At 37.1% G+C, this 20,328-nt stretch overlaps 1 protein-coding gene across 1 annotated transcript in view; it reads right to left on the reverse strand.

The window, feature by feature from the left end:
- Positions 1–1,849: 1,849 nt before the first annotated feature.
- Positions 1,850–20,328, reverse strand: part of FCHO2 (FCH and mu domain containing endocytic adaptor 2) — a 110,452-nt gene continuing 91,973 nt past the window's right edge. The window contains exons 20-25 of the mRNA XM_087862082.1: positions 19,817–19,972; positions 19,339–19,471; positions 8,930–9,129; positions 8,156–8,220; positions 4,580–4,744; positions 1,850–4,248 (exon numbers count right to left, since the gene is read on the reverse strand). Of these exons, the coding sequence (XP_087718208.1) occupies positions 4,226–4,248; positions 4,580–4,744; positions 8,156–8,220; positions 8,930–9,129; positions 19,339–19,471; positions 19,817–19,972 (742 nt within the window). The 3' untranslated portion in view covers positions 1,850–4,225. The remainder of the gene's footprint in view (positions 4,249–4,579; positions 4,745–8,155; positions 8,221–8,929; positions 9,130–19,338; positions 19,472–19,816; positions 19,973–20,328) is intronic.

Below are 20,328 nucleotides of genomic sequence, written 5' to 3' on the forward strand. Positions count from 1 at the left end.
TTTCTCAAGATTGCTTGGGCTGTTGGGGGTCTTTTGTACTTCCCTAAGAATTTGAGTTTTTTTATGGGGCACCTGGCTGGCTCAGTCGATAGAGCATGACTCTAGATCTCAGGGTTGTGAGTTCGAGCCCCACATTGGGTGTAGAGATTACTTAAAAAAACAAAAAACCCCAAAAAAACCCCACCAAACTTTAGAGTTTTTTTTGTTTGTTCTAGTATGTGGAAAACTACTAGTGCTATTTTGACAGTGATTGCATTGACTCTGTAGATTGCTTTGGGTTGGACATTTTTAACAATATTCTTCCAATTCATGAGCATCGTGTATCTTTCCATTTGTGTTGTCTTTTATTGGTTTCATCAGTGTCTTAGTTTTCAGAGTATAGGTCTTTGACCTCAGTGGTTAAATTTATTCCTAGGTATTTTATACTGTTTGATGTAAATGGGACTTGGTTTTTTTAAATTTCTCTATTTTGCCATTAGTGTATAGAAATGCAACGGATTTATTTTTGTATCCTACAACCTTCTTGAATTTTTTAGTTCTAGTAGTTTTTTGGTGGAATATTTAGGGTTTCCTACATTCAGTATCCTATCATCTGCAACTGAGTTTTACTTCTTCCTTACCAATTTGGATGCCTTTCATTTCCTTTTCCGATTGCAGTGGGTAAACTTCCAGTACCCTAGTGAGACTGGACATCCTTATCTTATCCAGGATCTTAGAGGAAAAGCTTTCAGCATTTCACCCACTGAACAATGGGTTTGCTATATATGGCCTTTATTATAGTGACGTGTATTTCCTCTCTGCCTACTTTGTTGGGGGTTTCTATCATGAATGGATGTTGAATTTTGTCAGATGCTTTCTGCATCTTTTGAAATGATTATGATTTTTAGTTTTCATTTTGTTAATATAGCATACCATATTGATTTTGTGTATGTTAAACCATCCTTGCATCCGTGGAATAAATCCTACTTGACTGATCGTTTTAGTGGATTGTTGAATGTGGTTTGCTAATATTTTGTTGAGGATTTTGGCATCTATGTTCACCAGATACTGGTGTGCTTTGGTTTCAAATTACTCATACAAATGTAATACTGATAGATTCTTCCTAAAGATAAAAACAGAAGATTTTCAAGTTTACCCTGCATTGCTGAGTTTATCTTAATTTTAAGTTGACTGGGATAAATGCTTCAATTGGCAATAAGCTGTAAGGAAATACCCCTGTACCAGTTAGGGAGTCTGTGGCTGACCTACTGGTCCAGCCCTTTCTCATTTGCCTATTTTCATTATGAAGGCTACTTGCTTACTCTGCCTCCCTCACACAATACTAGACAACAGGATATAAGCACAAACGTGGTGGAGGCTTCTGGAAAAGCTTTTATTCTCCCGACAGAAAGGACAGGTACACCAGGCACGGCCCCTTCTCCCAGCTTCCGATGTAAATATACACTCTGGACCTGTGGCAGCCACGCTGCAACCATAAGGAAAAGGCCAAGAAATCACTTGTTCTGACCAATACCAGCAACATATGAAGAGTATGGTTTTAAAATTTGTGTCAAGACTGTGTTCCTAAGCAACTCGTCAGGAGGAAAATCTTTGCTAAAACTTAACATCAATTTAAATATATTTAGAAACTATACATTAGAAAATGTATTTAAATATATTTAAAAATGTCTTATTAAACAATTTCTATATTTTGGGGATATACTGCAAATGAAGTTTTCTGATATAACCAATTAAAATTAACAGATCAATCTGTATGCCTAAATGGCGATACTAAGTTCAAAACCAATTACCCCTTACCTAGCTTGCCTTGTCCTACCAGTAGGGGTACAAAGACACATAAACCAACAGATAAATTATATATTACATGTTTATTAAGGGCACAACTTTTATGTAAAATTTACATTTTATGAAAAAATCAAAAATATTTACAAAATTGTGTAAGATAGATTTGCATTGTTCTAATTACAACTCAAAGTAGTAAATAACATTTCTTAAAAACTCACATTTGTTAGAGTTCTGTTTACAAATTCTTGGTTAAAGAGGCAGCTACAAAGTTTATCACTATACATAAGCAAGAACCAGCTTGCTAAATACATTTCCCACTGAAAATCTACTGGTCTCTCTCTTTTTTTTTACACCATTAGTGGATTTTTAAATGAAAAACAAAATCAATATAAACTCATATGGCTTCAAAATTGTAACCTGCGCCTAATACAAATGTAGGTATGAAGACTGTGGTAATTAAGAAAGTGCAGAAGTTTAACCATTTCACTAATTTGTACATTTTCAGGTAATACTTGATTTAAAAACAAACATGGTGAGTGTAATGGTGTCTTAAGTCCAATAATAAAGTATTAACTGCCCATTAAAAGCAGCCCGATTACAAAGCAGTTACATTTAAGATTCCAGTAAGGGACTGTAATTGGCATTTAAAAGAACACAATATAAGAGTTAGCAATTCTCATTTCGCTCACTGTTTAGTAAAGATGAACATTTCAGCAAATTGTCTTAATGTGTTGCTTTAGTCAAATCTAAATTTAGAACTGGGCTAACACTGAATATATTTAAAAAGCACATATTGTGTTATATGTATTGCTAATAAGTAGATTTTCTGCTGTATTTAGTAGAGCAAGTCGTTACATAAATGTCTAGTAGGGGTTTTATGTTCTGTAAAGCTTAACAGAATAATTAGTGGTTTTATATAAATTATCATATACAACACAATTTATCACTTCTACGTAAAATGCAGGACACTGGCATTTAACCTTATAAAGAAAATTCCCACTTGTAAATTCTGAAAATGTCGAAAATATTTTAAGTCCTTCAATTAATCAGGATTTGCTATAAAGTTAGGTTTTTTACTATTTCATATTAGTAGTTCAAGAAATGCTTAACCTAATCCATCACTTCAAATAATCTCCCCATTTCTAGCAGGTGGCAGTTAAGTAATAACATAGAAATTGGTAATTTTTCCAATCGGTGAAATGAAAACAACTGGCAGTACTTCTCCAATGCCATAACTAATGTTTCTTAAATGTGTTCAAAATTCATGCTCACAAAACATTCAGTAAATGTATATAAATTTCCAATGACAGAATGAAGGGAAGTGCCAAACTGAGAAAGCAGCAGTTACCAATCAACCATTAATCGGTTTTTCAATATTTGTTTTATGATTACATACTTAGGTGGATAACTGAAGGTAACTCTTCCCCCTGTAAACATACTCGGGTAGGTGTAGTTCTCTTTCTGGTCACTACAGTGTATCCCAAAAGAAGGGAGCCAGGATTTTTAAGTACAAATTATCCTTTAGTTACTCTGAATTCCCTTCCCAACTGAGGCCAAAGGTATTTACAGAAATGGCAATTATCTTGTAAAATGCTTGATCACCCTAAGACAGAAGAGAAGATCCAGACTGTGAGGGGGGAAAAAAGTGAGGCACGTTAATGAACACAAACTGGATAGAGGCACATTTCTGGCTTTTGTTATTGTTTTAAAAGGCACACATTATGTAATCCATATAAAAATAAATTAAATCTACAGCATTAATTCTTAAAAACAATCACAAATTCTATAAAGTTAACAAACTGCAGAAGTAAATTTCTCTGCTGTCTTTTGCAAGCTTATTTTAAGACACATTGCACTTGAGAATTTAAAAAATCATACAAAACACCATTTACACTTTATTAATGTTTATATGAAAATCAAATTATACATTTTTTGCGTACACCTTGGACTCTGGTCTGATTACTTTATGGCACATAACTCAATTTGATTGAGTATTCTAAAGTAACATTATCCAAAACTTAGAATTCACGCTCTGTATGTCTCCGATTCAATATCAAACTTAGGAAATTTCAAAGCTATCGCTGACTCTAAAAATTTATGGAAAGCTGAATTATTTTGTGCTTGCTCTCCTGAAATTTTAGGCCTAATAATACACTATAACTCAACATAGACACTGAAGATAATGTAAAATTTCAGCCGAGGAAAACTTCCTTTTACTGAGAATCTCAACAAATGTGCTTCCGGAATATGGCAGTTGATCATTTACAGTGTTGAAAATCATTTCAGTGCTATTGCTTTTGATGACTCACTTCAAAAGTGCAATTTAATGTTTGTAATCAGTTCTCAAATACGTGTAAGTAGCTAAAATAGTGTTGGAAAGAACAGACAACACAGGATGGCAGGCCTGTACTCTCTTGAGCCAACCAGTTTCCCAGGTCCGTCAACAATCTGCCAGGTATCGTCCTGAAAAACACCAAGCAGACCCCTGCAATTACACTTTCAAATGAACTCAAAGGAGGACATTTTCCCTGTGGGTACAGATGCACAAACTCCGTTCCCAACTGCAGTTTACAATACACCAGAATCAGATCACAGGTGTCCGGCTGTACGGACCATGATTACTCTCTACCAGGTGTGTCTCTACCTGGCACTTTGTACAGAGGTCAAAGAAGAAAGTTTCCGTGACTTTAGATTATAAACTGCCTGACAGTTTATTAAACAGTTGCTTAGAAACTTACTGTTCAAATATAAATGTTTCCCATGTACATTAAAAACTTAAAATCTCCCAACTTACCAGTGGCAAACCGCTTCTTTACTAAGGAAAGCCTATAGCCAGTGCCTACAAGTTCAACGTCTACTCCTGAGAGGGTATTTCCCTCGCTGAGGAATTGCACTGCAAGGGTGGTGGGTTTACTAGGTCCTTCTGAAAGATCAAACTTTGCTCTGAGGGACCCAGAACCTACAAGGCAAAGAATAAAGAACTTAAAGAGGGCAACATAAAATTGACACAGAAAAAACCCAAATGAATTAAGATGAACTATGTCCTATGCCATTCATTTTATGAATATAAAATGTATACAGTAAACAAACCACTGTCCTGCTTCCAAAGCAGACTTTATTCAATGAATCTGAATTAATTTAATCCCTGCTTCTCTCTGACTTAATAGTAAACACCCTGGTAGATTCCTGCTGAGATTCAATGTGCTACAGACACATGCTGAAGTAAGTCAAAAGAGAAAAAGGAAATCCACGAGGGCAGTTCGGAGGGAAACCCTAGGAGGAGTACGAGTAGGCATAAAGTCAAAAGGAAATGACAGCCAACTACCATATTTTGGGGGTGGGAGAGGTAAAGAAGGAAAGACAGCTAAGATTGGGAAAGCTGTATCAACATTATTATTTTCTACTCTGTTTCTTAAAATTTAACTGGTCTATCACACGAAATACAGCTGACCTTTAAACGTGGGTTTGAACTATGTGGGTCTACTTAAACGTGGACTTTTTGTCTCCATCAGTACAGTACTGTAAATGTATTTTTCTCTTCCGATTTTCTTAACATTTTCTTTTATTTAGCTTACTTTATTGTGACAACATAGTATGTAATACATAGAGCAGTACGTGTGCCGGTTACCAGCAGAGTTTCTGGTCAACAGTAGACTATTACTAATAGAATTTGGGGGGGAGTCAAAGTTTTATGTGGGTTTTTGACTATACAGTGCCACCAGGGTGGGCAGGGTGCAGAGGGTTCGGCACTCCTCACCCCTGCATTGGTCAAAGGTCAACCAGGTAGTTGTGAGATGGTTTCTTCTCAATATAACCATTTATTCAACATACTGCAGTCTAGTCGTATACCAGAAAATGTACACCAAATAATTATGATGAATATGATAAATGCTATAAAAGAGCTCTCAAGAGCTATGGGCACAAAAGCCCGTAAAATGTTGGTGAAGATGACAATGTGAATTGCAGGCAGAGGTAACTAAAGGTACAGAGATAGGAGACCTGAGAGCACAATGCCTTTAAGGGAACTGCATCCATCACAGAAGAGCTGGAGAAAGGATGCAAGAGTGGCAGAAGATAAGACTCGAGTGGTAGGAAGAAACAAGTTCCAAGTATCTTTACAATTCACGATAAGAAATAATCATAGGGAGCCGCTAAAGATAAGACAAAAACAGTTCAGATTAGTATCTCAAACGGGGAGAGAGGTACAAGATGCAAGGTAGGGAAACCAACTAAAAGTCAATAAAACCGGGGCGCCTCGGTGATGCTGTTGGTTAAGCAACTGCCTTTGGCTCAGGTCATGATCTCAGGGTCCTGGGATTGGGTCCCACATCAGGCGCCCTGCTCAGCAGGGAGTGTGCTGCTCCCTCAGTCAGCCTCTGCTTCTGCTCCTTCCCCACTTGTGTACACTCTCTCTGTCAAATAAATTCTTAAAAAAAAAAAAAAACTTAAAAGTCTTTAAACAGTGTAGGACTCCTATGTGACAGTTGATTAAACAGGGGACCTAAACTAGGCTAAGGGAAAGGAGAGAAATAAATGCATTTGAAAGATATTTCAGAGTTGGGAGTCACAAAGGGGGAAAAGGAGGGGGAATCTAAGAGCATGCTCAGGTTTCTGGTCAAGGAAAACAGATGGAATTGCTAGGTAGCAGGAGTGACATTCTAGGATTCCCTGCACAGAAGCTGAACATCACAGAGGGAAAATCTGGATTAAGATACCATAACCCTGATCCAGCCTGCAGGATTGCGCATGATAGCACAGATCAGCTGGGGGATGAACTGCTGCCTAGTTCTTAACCATGTCCAAACCTTCCCTACACTGTTACAATTCTCCTGATAGGCAATTCAATTCTGTGAAAGTTCTAGCACAGGCCAAGAGCAGCCACCTCAGCAGTCCTTAAACTTGAGAATTATTTCCTGTCCCTCTTCTGGGCATAGAGCCAGAATAAAAACATATTTCTATTTTACGGTATTCTAATTTGGATATTTCTTTTTAAAGGCTAACCAAATCAGAACCACATTTAAAAGATTTTTCCATTTCTTCACACACAATGATACCTGAACGGCAGAGGCAAACTATTAAAATATCTGGCTAGAAAATCTGTATCTTATTTCTGAAAGAACAATTTCCCTTATTAGCACTTAAAATAGTACAGTTTCATTAAACAGGGGAAAAATACATGTCCTCTCTTCCCTGCTACCTGGTGGTAAGCCCTCAATTCAAATAGGATTTCTGGTTTACTTCTAGTTTTAACTAGGAATTTCAAATTTGTCTCCCCAGAAGTCCTACAGCTTGAGTAAAAGTCAGCACCACTGGAACCTGAAAATAGGCAAACTTCAAGTACGAAACAGCAACAAAGGAACTGCAGAACATCTTGATTATTTCCCCAAATAGCTGTTTGTCTAGTAAAAGTCTGATTCAGCATGGCATGTATAAATAAATAGCCACTACAGATATATTGCTGGTCCTTGATACAGAAATATATGAGAAAAACTCCTGATATGATTTATGTTTTGATCACATTATGCTTAAAATGTTCAAAGAGAAAAAAGCTTAAGCAAAACTGGAAAAGCTAAAAACAAAACAACAAAAAAACAACAACAACAAAACCTAAATAGGAAAAGTTATTGAAGGTTAATTAGGCATTCAAAAGAGAGCAGAATTCTCGTAACTTTAAGAGAAAATGAGAATAATTAAAGACTTGATGGTCCTGGAAATTATATTCTAAATTGATTTAGGGGAGACACTAGGGTGACCAGCTAACAGAGATTTTTCCTCTGCATTTTGAACATAAACAGATGGAGACTTGCTGGGAGTAAGCAATTAACTTGTTTCCCCTTAAAATAATAAGCAGAGAAATAAAAGCTGTTGATGGTTGGCTCTTCTAAGGTGATATGGCTAGGAAAAGTTGTCTTAGGAAGGTGGGAAGGCAAAGAAAGGGAATCTGTAAAGGCTGGAAGCTTCTGTGTGATTTCTGGGAGGCCAGAAGGACCCAATAACAGAACGAGCTAACGGGCGTGTTAAAAGAGTTTCAGTTAGTTATCAGGTTACCCAGCAGGACAGAAAGTTCTACTTGAAAATACCTAATAAAGTAAATGCTACCACGTGAGCGTATGCATTTACACAGTTTTTATAAAGTTACAGCAAAACAAATGCTTTTTATTACAGAGAAAGCATATTCAATCTAGAGGGGAAAAAATGGGTTCTGAATCTCAACTGGTCCACCCTCATTTAAGGTATTAACTTCCACCTAGTGGTCAATTCTAGAACTGCAGGCATGAAAATCCAAGAGAAAGCTTTCCATAAAAATGCCTTAAAAAATCCATTTTCAGGGGCACTGCAGTACAAGCAGAAAAAGCATATACATACGTACCTCCATTTTCTGATTTTTCTGAAATACCAGACAGTTTCCAAAAGGCTTTCATTTGTTCTGCATTCCTACAAGAACAAATATCTTCAGATCAAGTGTCTAGTATAGTGCCTTATAAATGGGCAGTCAATAAATAAATGTATTTTAAATATTTCACCAGAAAAACTATAGGGCTAAGTTTACTTTTAGTATTACCTGGTAAAGATGGGTTTATGATATAATGCTGCATCTTAATTAATGGAAATTTACTAAATTACAAAATTCATCTGGTCGTAAAAAGGAAAATGTATAGGTGGTTCTGTACCTTAATTGCTGAAGAAGAAATTTTAAATTTAAATTAAATTTAAATTTAAATTTTAAATTTCTAAACAGAGTGTTAGAATCTCATTTATAAAGGGAACAAGAGAGGAAGTAAGAGATGAGAGTTACTAAACTAATAAGACAAGTGTTCTTATGGATATGCTAGATGCTATATTTAACCCTCCAAAACAATTATCTTTAGTTTTTTAAGGAAAAATAAAGTTTACAGAGACTGAGCAATTTGCCTAAGGGTAAAGTTGTACTGCATCATTCAAGTCTGGGTGGTGACAGCAAATCCACTTCTGAATTGAGGCTACTGTGATTTGACGAATAGGATGAACAGCATCTTTCATCCATACCATGGTTTCCATGGTAAAATGCACTAAAACTTTTCAAACTTATAAGTCGGGGAGCTTAGGTTCTAGAAGTGGGGACTTGCAGCAGACACTGAGCAGGAACTCAGAATCTACACTTTACCACACTGCGGGCGGGAGGGACTGCATGCTCGTGACTCCTCCATCCACGGGCACCACCACCTGTATGCTGGAAAGCACGCTTGGTGCCACCATAGCTTCTGGGTTGTACTTATAATCCACTCTGACATCTGTGGTGCCAGCACTACATTTCCAGTACGTTGCAAGATTTAGAGGAGTGGACTGAATACCATTTGATGATACCTTTAAAGAGAGAGAGAAAAAAAGTTTTTTGTCCACAAACTAAACAAGTCATGCTAATGACATGTATACACGAACACAGAAGGTCTGGAATCAAAAGTAATGAGCGAAATATTGCCAGGCAGAATAAAGCAGGCTCATCTCAAAGGAGTAAGAGTCCCTCTCCAAGTGTGGATCTAAGACTACGTACATCAAAATATCCATGATACTCGTGCAAAATACATATTCCTGTAGCTCCAAATGCAGAAAAATCTGACTCAGAAGCTTAGGTGGAAGGTTCAGAAGTATGAGATCAGGTGATCCTTATTTATGCATATAACTTTCGAGTATCTCTCAATATCCAACACAGAATTCTAAGATTCCTTAAATACATCATGCAACACTGCAAGTCGAGAATTAGAATACTTACAACTTTGTGTTTAATTTCCATCACATGACCCATAGTAAATGGTGCAATTCTTTCTTTAGTTCCTTGCTCAAATAACTTTTAAATCACCCTAAGTTTACACTAATACTACATTTTCATTCTTCCTTATTCTGCATACTTTGCCTTTTCTTGATAACATACATTATTATCTATTTATTACATATACTGGCTATCTTTCATGCTATTCCTGGTAAACAAGCACTGAAAAGTATTTATTGAATTAATATAACGAATACTTGGAATAAACTTTAAGCCCACTTAAGTGGCAGTGCTTTTTAAAGTATTTATTTCCTAGAAACACAAGCCATTTTAATACAATTACTCTACTAAAAATTCAGATAGTATGGGGACAAGGGGGGCAATGCCTGGGTGGCTCAGCTGGTTAGGTGTCTGCCTTTGATTCAGGTCATGATCTCAGGGTCCTGGGATCAAGTGCCGTGTCGGGCTCCCTGCTCAACGGGAAGCCTGCTTCTCCCTCTCTCTCTACCCCTCCCCCTCCTGCTTGTGCTAGCTCTAATAAATACAATCTTAAAAAAAATTCAGATAGTATATAAGTATATGAAATAGGAATCTTATCCCTTGACATTCTTACTCCCCAGTTAACACCGTGGTGCATATCCTTACGCAGTTGGTAGACATGCACACATGGATTACGTTCTTGTTAAAGGCTGCAGTGACTCACTGAATGAAGTCTCTTCTGTAGATGTGTACTTAAGTGGCTTCCATAAAGTGCTGCAGTGAATCTCCTTTGTACCTTATCTTCATTTTCTGCCCATTTGTGTGATATTTGAAGAACTGATTTCTTGAGGTGGAATTGCTGAATTAAAGGTTCAACTATTCAGGGGCGCCTGGCCGGCGCAGTCAGACTCTTGGTTTGGCTCAGGTTGCGATGTCAGGGTCTTGAGATGGAGCCCTGTGTTGGGCTCTGCGCTCAGGGTAGAGTCTGGTTAAGACTTTTTCTTTCTCTCCCTCTGCCCGCCTGCTCGTGCATGTGCGCGCACTCTCTCTCTCTCTCAATAATTCTTTAAAAATTCAACTATTCAGCAATCTAATTCAACAACCTAATAGAACTGCTTTCTAATCAGTTTGATTAACTTGTACACCTTCTAACAAGTGGTCACATCCCTCAATAGAGCAATCTTGCCCATTTTTGTCAATTAATGGGCTAAAACTGATATCTCACTGTTGTCTTAATATTCATTGCTCTAATTACTACTGACATGGAGCATCTTCTGTAAGCTACCTGCTGAGTTAATCATCTTTTACTTACTAATTTAGAAGGTTTACAGTAAGCCTTTGGTCTATCTTACATATTACAAATACTTATCCCTCAGATTAAATATGGATTCTGTTTAAGAATTTGTTTTAACAAGAAGAGTTTATACACACTAATTTATTTGTTGTCAAAGATCTCACTCTCTCATCCCATGGCTTCTGGGTTTTGTATTACACTTAGGTCTTGACATTTCAAGATCAAAATATGTAAAACATATACATATATACACACACTTGCATATATACCCATCGATTTATATTCACCCATGATTTAGTTTAGGAACTTTGTGGTTCATCTGTTACTATTATTGAACATGCAGATTTTATTTTGTTTAAAGCTATGAGTTAGGGATTCAGCGAGTTTTTCCCCAAATCTCCAGCCTGATGCCCCAGTATCATTTACAGAAAAATTCATCATTTCCACATTGCCTTGAAATGCTATTTGTCAAATAAATAGTTTTCCATTTATTCTTAGATCCATTTCTGGACATACTACTCCTTTGATCTGGCCATCTATTCCGCCAGTTCCAAACTTCTGTAAATACTGTCACCTTACAAAAAGTTCTCCCATTAAAACTCAAACATGACTCCACATTACCATTTAACTATTTCAAGCTTTATTTTTCCAGAGAACCTGAAAATGACTGTCAAGTTTCCAAACACCAATATATACACTGGGTTTCTGATCAGGATTACATTAAATTTGTAAGTTATTTTAGGAACACCTGAAGTATTCCTTTATAATGATATTCAACTCAGAAGAGATTGTGTTAGGTTTCTTCCTAATTCGTTCTTATTGTTGTGTTCACTGTGGCTACAGGAAAGGATGGTATAACAGATTTTTTTTTTAATTAATTAATTTTTAAAGATTTTATTTATTTATTTAGTTGACAGAGAGAGACAGCCAGCGAGAGAGGGAACACAAGCAGGGCGAGTGGGAGAGGAAGAAGCAGGCTCCCAGTGGAGGAGCCCGATGTGGGGCTCGATCCCAGAACGCTGGGATCACGCCCTGAGCTGAAGGCAGATGCTTAACGACTGCGCCACCCAGGCGCCCCAGTATAACAGATTTTTAAAAGAATTTTTATTGTGGTATATTGCCATGAATCTCAGGTGGAAAACATAAAGATTTAATATTTGTATACACTGCAAAATAATCACAATTATTTTTTCTCATGAGGATTAAGATCTATTCTCTTAGCATCTTTGAAATATGCAATATTTCAAAGTTTTACTAACCTTAGGACACTGTATCTTCCATCCCCATGACTTATTTCGTTACTGGAAGTTTATACTTCTGAATCACTTCACCCATTTTGCCTATCCCCCTGAACCCTCTATTTGGCAACCAACAATCTGTTCTCCGATCTCTGAGCCTGGCATTTTGTTTAAGTTCCATATGTAAGTGGGATTATACAGTATTTGTCTTTGTCGGTCTGACTTACTTCACTTAGCATAATGCCCTCAAGGTCCATCCATGATGTTACAAATGGCAAGATTTCATTCTCTAATACGGCCAAGTAATATTCCACTGTCTATATACTACGTCTTATTTACGCTTTCATCTATCAATGGACACTTGGGTTGTTTCCATGTCCAGGCTATTGTTAATAATGCTACAGTAAACATGGACATGAAAATAAATTTGTGAATTAGTGCTTTTGTTTTCTTCAGATATCTAGAAGTCCAATTGCTAAATTACATAGTTCTTTTTTTTTTTCTTTTTCTTTTTTTTTTTTTGAGGAATCTCCATCCTGTTTTCCATAGTGGCTGCACTAATTTCCATCCCTACCAACAGTACACAGAGATTCCTTTTTCTTCATATCCTCTCCAAAACTTGTAAATTCTTTTTAATAACAGCTTTTCCAACACGTATGAAGTGAAATCGCATTGTGGTTTGATTCGTACTTCCCTGACTAGTGATGTTGAGCATCTTTTCATGTACCTACTATCTGTATGTTTTCTTTGGAAAATTGTCTATTCATACCCTCTACCCATTTTATAATCAGATTGTTGGCTATTGAGTTGTATGAATTCTTTTGGATATTAATCGCTATTAGGTGGATTTGCAAATACGTTCTCCCATTAAGTAGGTTGCCTTTTCTTTTTCTGATCATTTCCTTTGCTGTGCAAAAGCTTTCTAATTTGAGGTAGTCCCACTTGTTTATTTTTGCTCGTTGCCTTCACTTCTGGAGTCTGATCCAAAAATCATTGCCAAGACCACTGTCAGGGAACTTAGCCACTTTTTTTTATTCTTCTAGGACTTTTATGGTTTCAGGCCTTAAATTCAAGTATGTGGCCATTTTGAGTTTATTTTTGAGTACGGTGTAAGACAGGGGCCCAGTTTCATTCTTTACCATGTAGCTGTCCCAATTTTCCCAATACATATATTGCAGAGCTATCCTTTCCCCATTGTATATTCTTGGCTCCTTTGTTGCAAATTAATTGAATATGTATTCACTGATTTATTTCTGGACTCTATTTGATTCCACTGATCTATGGGTTTGTTTTTATGGTCATGCCATACAGTCTGGACTACCACAGCTTTGTAATACCATTTGAAATCGGGGAGTGTGTTATCTCCAGCTTTTTCTTTCTCAAGATTTCTTTAGCTATCGGGGGTCTTTTATGGTTCCACACAAATTTTAGTACTGTCTGTTCCATTTCTATAAAAAATGGCATTGGAACTTAAGGGACTGCACTGAAATTCTAGATAGCTTTGGCTATTATGGATATTGTAACAGTATTAGTTCTTCCAATCCATGAGCACGGAATATCTTTCCATTTATTTGTGTCATCTTCAATTTCTTGTCTTACAGGTTTCAGTGTAAAGGTCTTTCACCTCCTTGATTAAATTTATTACTAGGAATTTTATTCTTTTGATGCAACTGTAATGGGATTCCTTTCATAGTTTTTTTTTTCCTGACAGTTCATTATTGCTGTACAAAAATGCAAAAGATTTCTGTATATGGATTTTGTATCCTGCAACTCTACTGAATTTGTTTATTAGTTCTCAGAGGTTTTTTTGTGGAGTCTTCAGGGTTTTCTACGTAACACATCATCTGTAGTGACAATTATACTACTTCTTTTCCAATTTGGAAGCATCTCACTTCTTATTCTTGCCTAACTGCTCTGGCTAGGACTTAAAATACTACGATGAATTAAACTGTTGACAGCAGGCATCCTTCTCTTTTTCCTGAAATTAGAGGAAAAGCTGTCACCTTTCCCCCATTGCGTATGAAGTTAACTGTGCGTGTGCCATACATGGCCTTTATTCTGTTGAGATACGTTTCCTCCGTACTTGGTTTCTTTGGAGTTTTCATCATAAATGGATGTTAAATTTTGTCAGATGGTTTTCCTGTATCTACTGAGAAGGTATTTTTATGCTTCATTTTGTTAGTAGTGTACCATGTTGGTTGATTTGTCAAAGTTGAACCATCAACCTTGTTATCTCCAGAATAAATCCCACTTGATCGTGGTGTATGACCCTTTTAAGGTACTCCTGAATTTGCTTTGCTGACAGTTGTAGATTTTTGCAACTATTTTCATCAGCAATATTGGCCTATAATTTTCTTTTCTTGTGGTTTCCTTGTCTGGCTTTGGTATCAGTGCTGGCCTCAATGCTGGCCTCATAAAATGGACCTACTGCCTCCTCTTGTTTTTTTGGAACAGTTTGATAAGCATCAGTATTAATTCTTCTTTGTATGTTTGGTAGAATTCACCAGTGAGTCCAGGACTTTTGTTGCTGGGAGGTTTCTGATGACTGATACAGTCTCTTTACTAGTAGCCGATCTATTGAGATTTTCTACTTCATCAGGATTCAGTCTTACAAGGCTGTATGTTTCTAAGATTTATCTATTGCTTCTAGGTTGTGCAATTTTTTGGCATAAAATTGTTCACAGTGGTTTCTCATGACTCTTTGTATTTCTGTGGTACCAGTAGTAAGGTCTCCTCTTTTATTTCTGCTTTTATTTATTTGAGCCTGCTCTCCTTTTTTCTTGGTGAGTCTAACTAAAAGTTTATCAATTTTGTTTATCTTTTAAAATAACCAGCTCAGTTTTTTCTTTTGTATTTTTAATCTGTATTTCATTTCTGCTGTTACTTCTATCATTTCACTAACTTTGGGCTTCATTTTCTAGTTCTCTGATCAGTAAAGTTATTTTATTTGAGATTTTCCTTGTTTCCCAGGTAAGCATTTGATATGAACTTCCTTAGAACTGCTTGGGCTGCATTCAGTACATTTTTGTGTTGTATTTCCATTTTCTTTTGTGTCAAGAGAATTTTTAATTTCTTTTTTGATTTATTCATTGACCCAATGGTTCTGTAGCATATTTTTTTTTTAATTTTTCGAAAGATTTTATTTACGTATTTGACAAAGAGAGGGAGAGAACGCACACGAGCAGGGGGAGGGGCAGAGGGAGAGGGACAAGCAGACTCCGTGTTGAGCAGGGAGCCCAACGTAGGGCTCAATCATAGGACCCTGGGATCATGACCAGAGCTGAAGGCAGACACTTAACCGACTGAGCCACCCAGGTGCCCCCACAGCATACTGTTTAAACTCCACATATTTGTGAATTTTCTAGTTGTCTTCCTTTAATTTCTAGTTACATATCATTGTGGTCAGAAAAGATGCTTGATAAGATTTCCAATCTTTTAAAATTTATTAACACTTGTTTTGTGGCCTAACCTATGATCTGTCTTGGAGAATGTTCCATGTGCACTTGAGAAAAATCTACATTCTGGCTTTTGGATGGAATGTTCTGTATATAGCTTTTAAGTCCATCTGGTCTAACACATCATTTAAGAACAATGTTTCCTTATTGATATCTTGTCTACATGATGTAAGTGGGGTATTAAATTACCCTATTATACTTATCAATTTCTCCCTTTAGGTCTGTTAATATATGCTTTATATACTTAGTGCTATCATATATCACTGTATAGTGTCCTTCTTTGTCTCTTAATTCCTCTTATTTTAGAGTCCATTTCGTCTATTAACCTACCCCAGCTTCCTTTTGGTTTCTATTTGCATGGAACATCTCTTTGATCCCTTTACTTTAACTCTGGCCTTATACTGGAAGTGAGTCTCTTCTGGGCAGCATATAGATGGTTTTAGTATTTTTAATCCACTCAGTCTTCTGATTGGAGAATTTAGTCCATTTACAGATATTGACAGGTATGTACTTACTGACATGTTGTCAACTGTTTTCTGTATACTGTCTCTGTTTCTTGTGCTCTTCCTTTGTGGTTTGAGGACTTTATTTAGTGGTATGCTTAAATTCCTTTCTCATTTTTTGTGTATCTATTATAGGTTTTTGCTTTGTAGTTACCATGGGGCTTACATATAACAACCTATATTTATAACTGTCTATTTAAAGTTGAGAACCACTGAAGTTTGAAGATATTCTAAAGCTCTACCTTATTTTTAGTCGCCCTCAACATTTGAGGTTTCTGATGTCACATTTTATGTGGTGTATCTCTTAACTAATTATTGTATAGTTATTTTTACTACTTTTGTCTTTTTATCTTCATGCTACCTTTATAAGTAATTAATCCACTACACCTTTACCATAATGCTTACCTTTACCAGTGAGATTTATACTTGCATTTGTTTTCTTATTAATTAGTGCCCTTTCTTTTCAGCTTAAAAAAAGTCCTTTTAACATTTCTTGTCAGGCTGGTTTAGTTGTAATGAACTTGTTTACCTTATGCTTATCCAGAAAACTCCTTTCTCTCTCCTTCAATTCTAAATGATAACTTTGCAGGGTAGAGTATTCTTCACTGGAAGCTGTTTTCTTTCAGTACTTTGAATGTATCCTGCTGAAAAATCTGCTGACAGTCTTATGGGGGGGGGGCGGTTCCCCCTACATGTAACAAGTGGTTTTTCTCTTGCTACTTTTAAGATCTCTTTAACTTTTGATACTTTAATTACAAACGTCTTGGTGTAAGTCTCTTTGGGATCATCTAATTTGGAACCTTCTGGTCTTCCTGGATCTGGATGTCTGTTTCCTGCCCCAGGTTAGGAAAGTGTGCTTTTCTCCACCCTCTCCTCCTTTTGGAACACCTATAATGCAAATGTCAGTCTGCTTGATGTTACCCCTCTAAGACCCTTGAGCTATCCTCACTTTTTTCATTCTTTCTGCTGCTTTGACTGGGTGAGTTCCACTGTCCTGTATTCAGGCTCACTGATCCCTGCTGCTTCATCTAGTCTGTTGTTGAACACCTCTAGTTTCTCAATCAGGTATTGTATTCTTCAGCACTGTGACTTACATTTGATATTTGACGCTTTCTTACATTTTCTATTTCTTTGTTAAAGCTCTGTGTCCATCCATTCTTACCCCAAGTTCATCTTTATGACCATTTCTTTGAACTCTCTATCAGGCAAATTACTTACTTCCATTTCATTAAGGCTTTTTTTCTGAGGTTTTATCTTGTTCTTTTATTAGGAACATTATTCTTTCATTTCTTTATTTTTGCCTGACTCTGTTTCCATGTATTCAATGAAAGAGCCACCTCTGCCAGGCTTGAAGGAGTAGCCTCATGTAGATGAACCTTAACATTCAACCTTGCCCTAGCTGCTACTTGTCTCTTGACACTTTGTGATTATCCAAGCAGCCTATTCCTTTTTAATAGCTCCCAATTGTTGAAGGTGTGCCAAGACCTGTCATTATTCCAAAGGAGGTAATCTCGGCTTCTATACTGAGACTGATTGGAAAGAAGCCAAACCATCAGGCAGCAGCTTTTAAAGAAAGCAGATATACAGAGTCTTGTAAGACCACAAGCATAAGACCTGCTAGCCACCAGACAGGCAATCTACAGGTGTCTGCTAGGCAACAGGTGGAAAAACCAGGGCTCCAGACAAGTGTATAAGCTTCTTTATGGATGATACCAGCAAGCCGTAGCAAGGCAGAGGGAGAGTGCAAAAATGACAGTGCTCAGCCTATGTTCCCTGGATGGTAAAGACGGTGCCTGCTTAAAAAAAAAAAAAAAAAAAAGAAAAGAAAGAAAAGGAAAAAAAAAGGTGTGGAATAAAAGAATGTATATATATGGCACCTGCCAGCTTTCACAAGTTAGCACTAAAATGCTGCCCGTTAGCCCCTCTATCCCTGGAGAATATCCCTCTAGGCCCCTGCCTCACTGGCTTACATTTTATGATTAGCAAATGAATCTTTCACAGATAGTCTGGGTACCTTCTGAATGGCTGCTTCTGCCCTGGTCCCTAGGGTGAGTGAATCTGTGTGAGAGCCCTCTAAAAGCTGTTTCTCAGATCACTATAGCCCTGGGTATCAAGGGCATAAGCTCTGTTGCTTTCCAAAGACAGATGTTGTGGGGGCTCTTCTCTCAGGTACATGTCTTAAAAGTTGGGATGCCTGATACGGGGTAGGAACCTTTCACTCAGGAAGAAGCTCCAGGTTTGTGAGTTCCCTTCTGCTTGTGGATTGCAGTGCTGGAGGTGGATCTGTGGGGAGACTGGGTCTCAGCCTCTCCTGCATGCTTCCACGTGACCCTTTTCTTCTTTGCTAATGTGAAGAATCGGTTGAGGCAGTTTTCAGGTCTTTTTTAGGGGAAACTGCTCCAGACACAGCTGCAGACGTGGTGTGTCCATAGAAGGAGGAGCGTTCAGGAGCCTATGTTGCCATCTTATACTACCTCTCCAACTCTGATTAGTTGTGGGTTTTTTTTTTTTACCATCAATATCTTTTCTGCATTAGAATTCCTAACTGGTTATTTAGAAAAGCTACTAATGTTTGCATTAAACTCACCACTTTACTAAAAGCTCTTATAGCAAATAGTTTTTCAGTTGATTCCCTTGAGTTTTCCAGGAATACAACATCACTTGTAAGTAATAATATTTGGGTTCTTCCTTCCAGGATTTATTACTACTTATTCTCTTGTCTACCTGTTCTAACACATCCAGAAAAATCTTATACCGTTAGCGAGCATTATAGGTGTCTTTGCCATTCCAGACTTTAACTGCTTTATGTGTTTCATTATTAAGACTGATGTTATCGGTCTTTTCAGGTTAAGGACAAATTCATGTATTTATATTTGCTCAGTATTTCAGGAATAGATGGTGAATTTGATCATCTGTTTCCTTTGGCTTAACAGATTTTATTTTGAAATATCTTTAGGGATGCCTGGGTGGCTCAGTCGGTTAAGGGTATGCCTTTGGCTCAGGTCAGGATCCCCAGGGTTCTGCAACGGAGCCCCGCATCGGGCTCCTTGCTCAGCGGGGAGTCTGCTTCTCCCTCTCCCTCTGCCTGCCACTCTCCCTGCTTGCACGCACTCTCTCTCTCTGACAATAAATAAAATCTTAAAAAAATATATAAATATAAATATATACACACACACACACACACACACACACTAGCTTAAAAAAGGAGAAAAAGAAAGAAATATCCTTGAATTTCTGGAATAAACCTCATTTGGCCATGACCTATTACTCATTTAATCTGTGAGATTCTATTTGTTAACATTTTGATTAAGGACTTTTACAAGGATAAGACACTCACCTGATACTTTAATACATCTACATTATAGTAAGAAGCAGCTGGATTCTGCTCTGATAGCTTCTTGAGGTAGACAGTAACAGCTTGCATGTTCATCCAAAAATCTTTTGTGTTAGAATCACACTGTGATGGATCACTGTATGCATAAGAAATATTTTTGTTATTTTAACTGACTTAGCTTTATCCTTTGCCTCTGTATTGTCATTTGGTGACCTGGGAAAGACTAGTAGGAATAACTCAAAAGTTAGGGGGATGAAGAAGAGAACATAGCAGAAACTTGCTTGAACAATGAAATAATGCACAGGAGAGAAAGATTTAACAACTACCACCACCATCACCCAAAATGCACACAGGCAGCAGCAGAAGGCTGTTTAATAATAGTAAGTACTTTTGGTATTGTCACCCAACTCAATGATTATTGCTTCAATAAAGAAGGAAAAGTTTTACAGAAATGTCACTTTCAAAACAAAAGTACACAAACCTGAACACAAGTTGTGCATTTGGAAGAATCTGCTCTAGTCTGCTGATATTTTTCACCCTGAAGCATAGCACAGCTGGAGACGGATTGCTAGTGAAGACTTTAATAATTCCACTCGGGAATGATATTGTCATGTCACCAGTGATCTTCACAATACACCTGAAATTAGGGAGTTGGAAAATTTTAAGTGGTGTATATGAGTCGTTTAATATCCATTTAAAACATACTTGCTTTTAAAAGGACACATAAAATCTTTCATAATTATGGATGAATTATTTTTTCAATTTAATTATTTAAAATATGATTGTGTGTGAAATGGCATATGCATGTATCATCCACTTTGCTTAAACTCCAAACACAAATGCAAACATAAAGATCATATTCCTTCCCTTGTTTGTGGAAACCATCCCCTGGCTGTCCTATAAGGACAATGCTTCCCTGGTAAAACTATCCCCACTTGGAGCTATTTTTCCCTGTAAACCCCTCAGAGTCCTGGGCCTGACAGTGGCAGTGGG

This window comes from Ursus americanus, chromosome 5, assembly GCF_024610735.1.
Source record: "Ursus americanus isolate L20-20 chromosome 5, mUrsAme1.1.p, whole genome shotgun sequence".
Taxonomy (NCBI): domain Eukaryota; kingdom Metazoa; phylum Chordata; class Mammalia; order Carnivora; family Ursidae; genus Ursus; species Ursus americanus.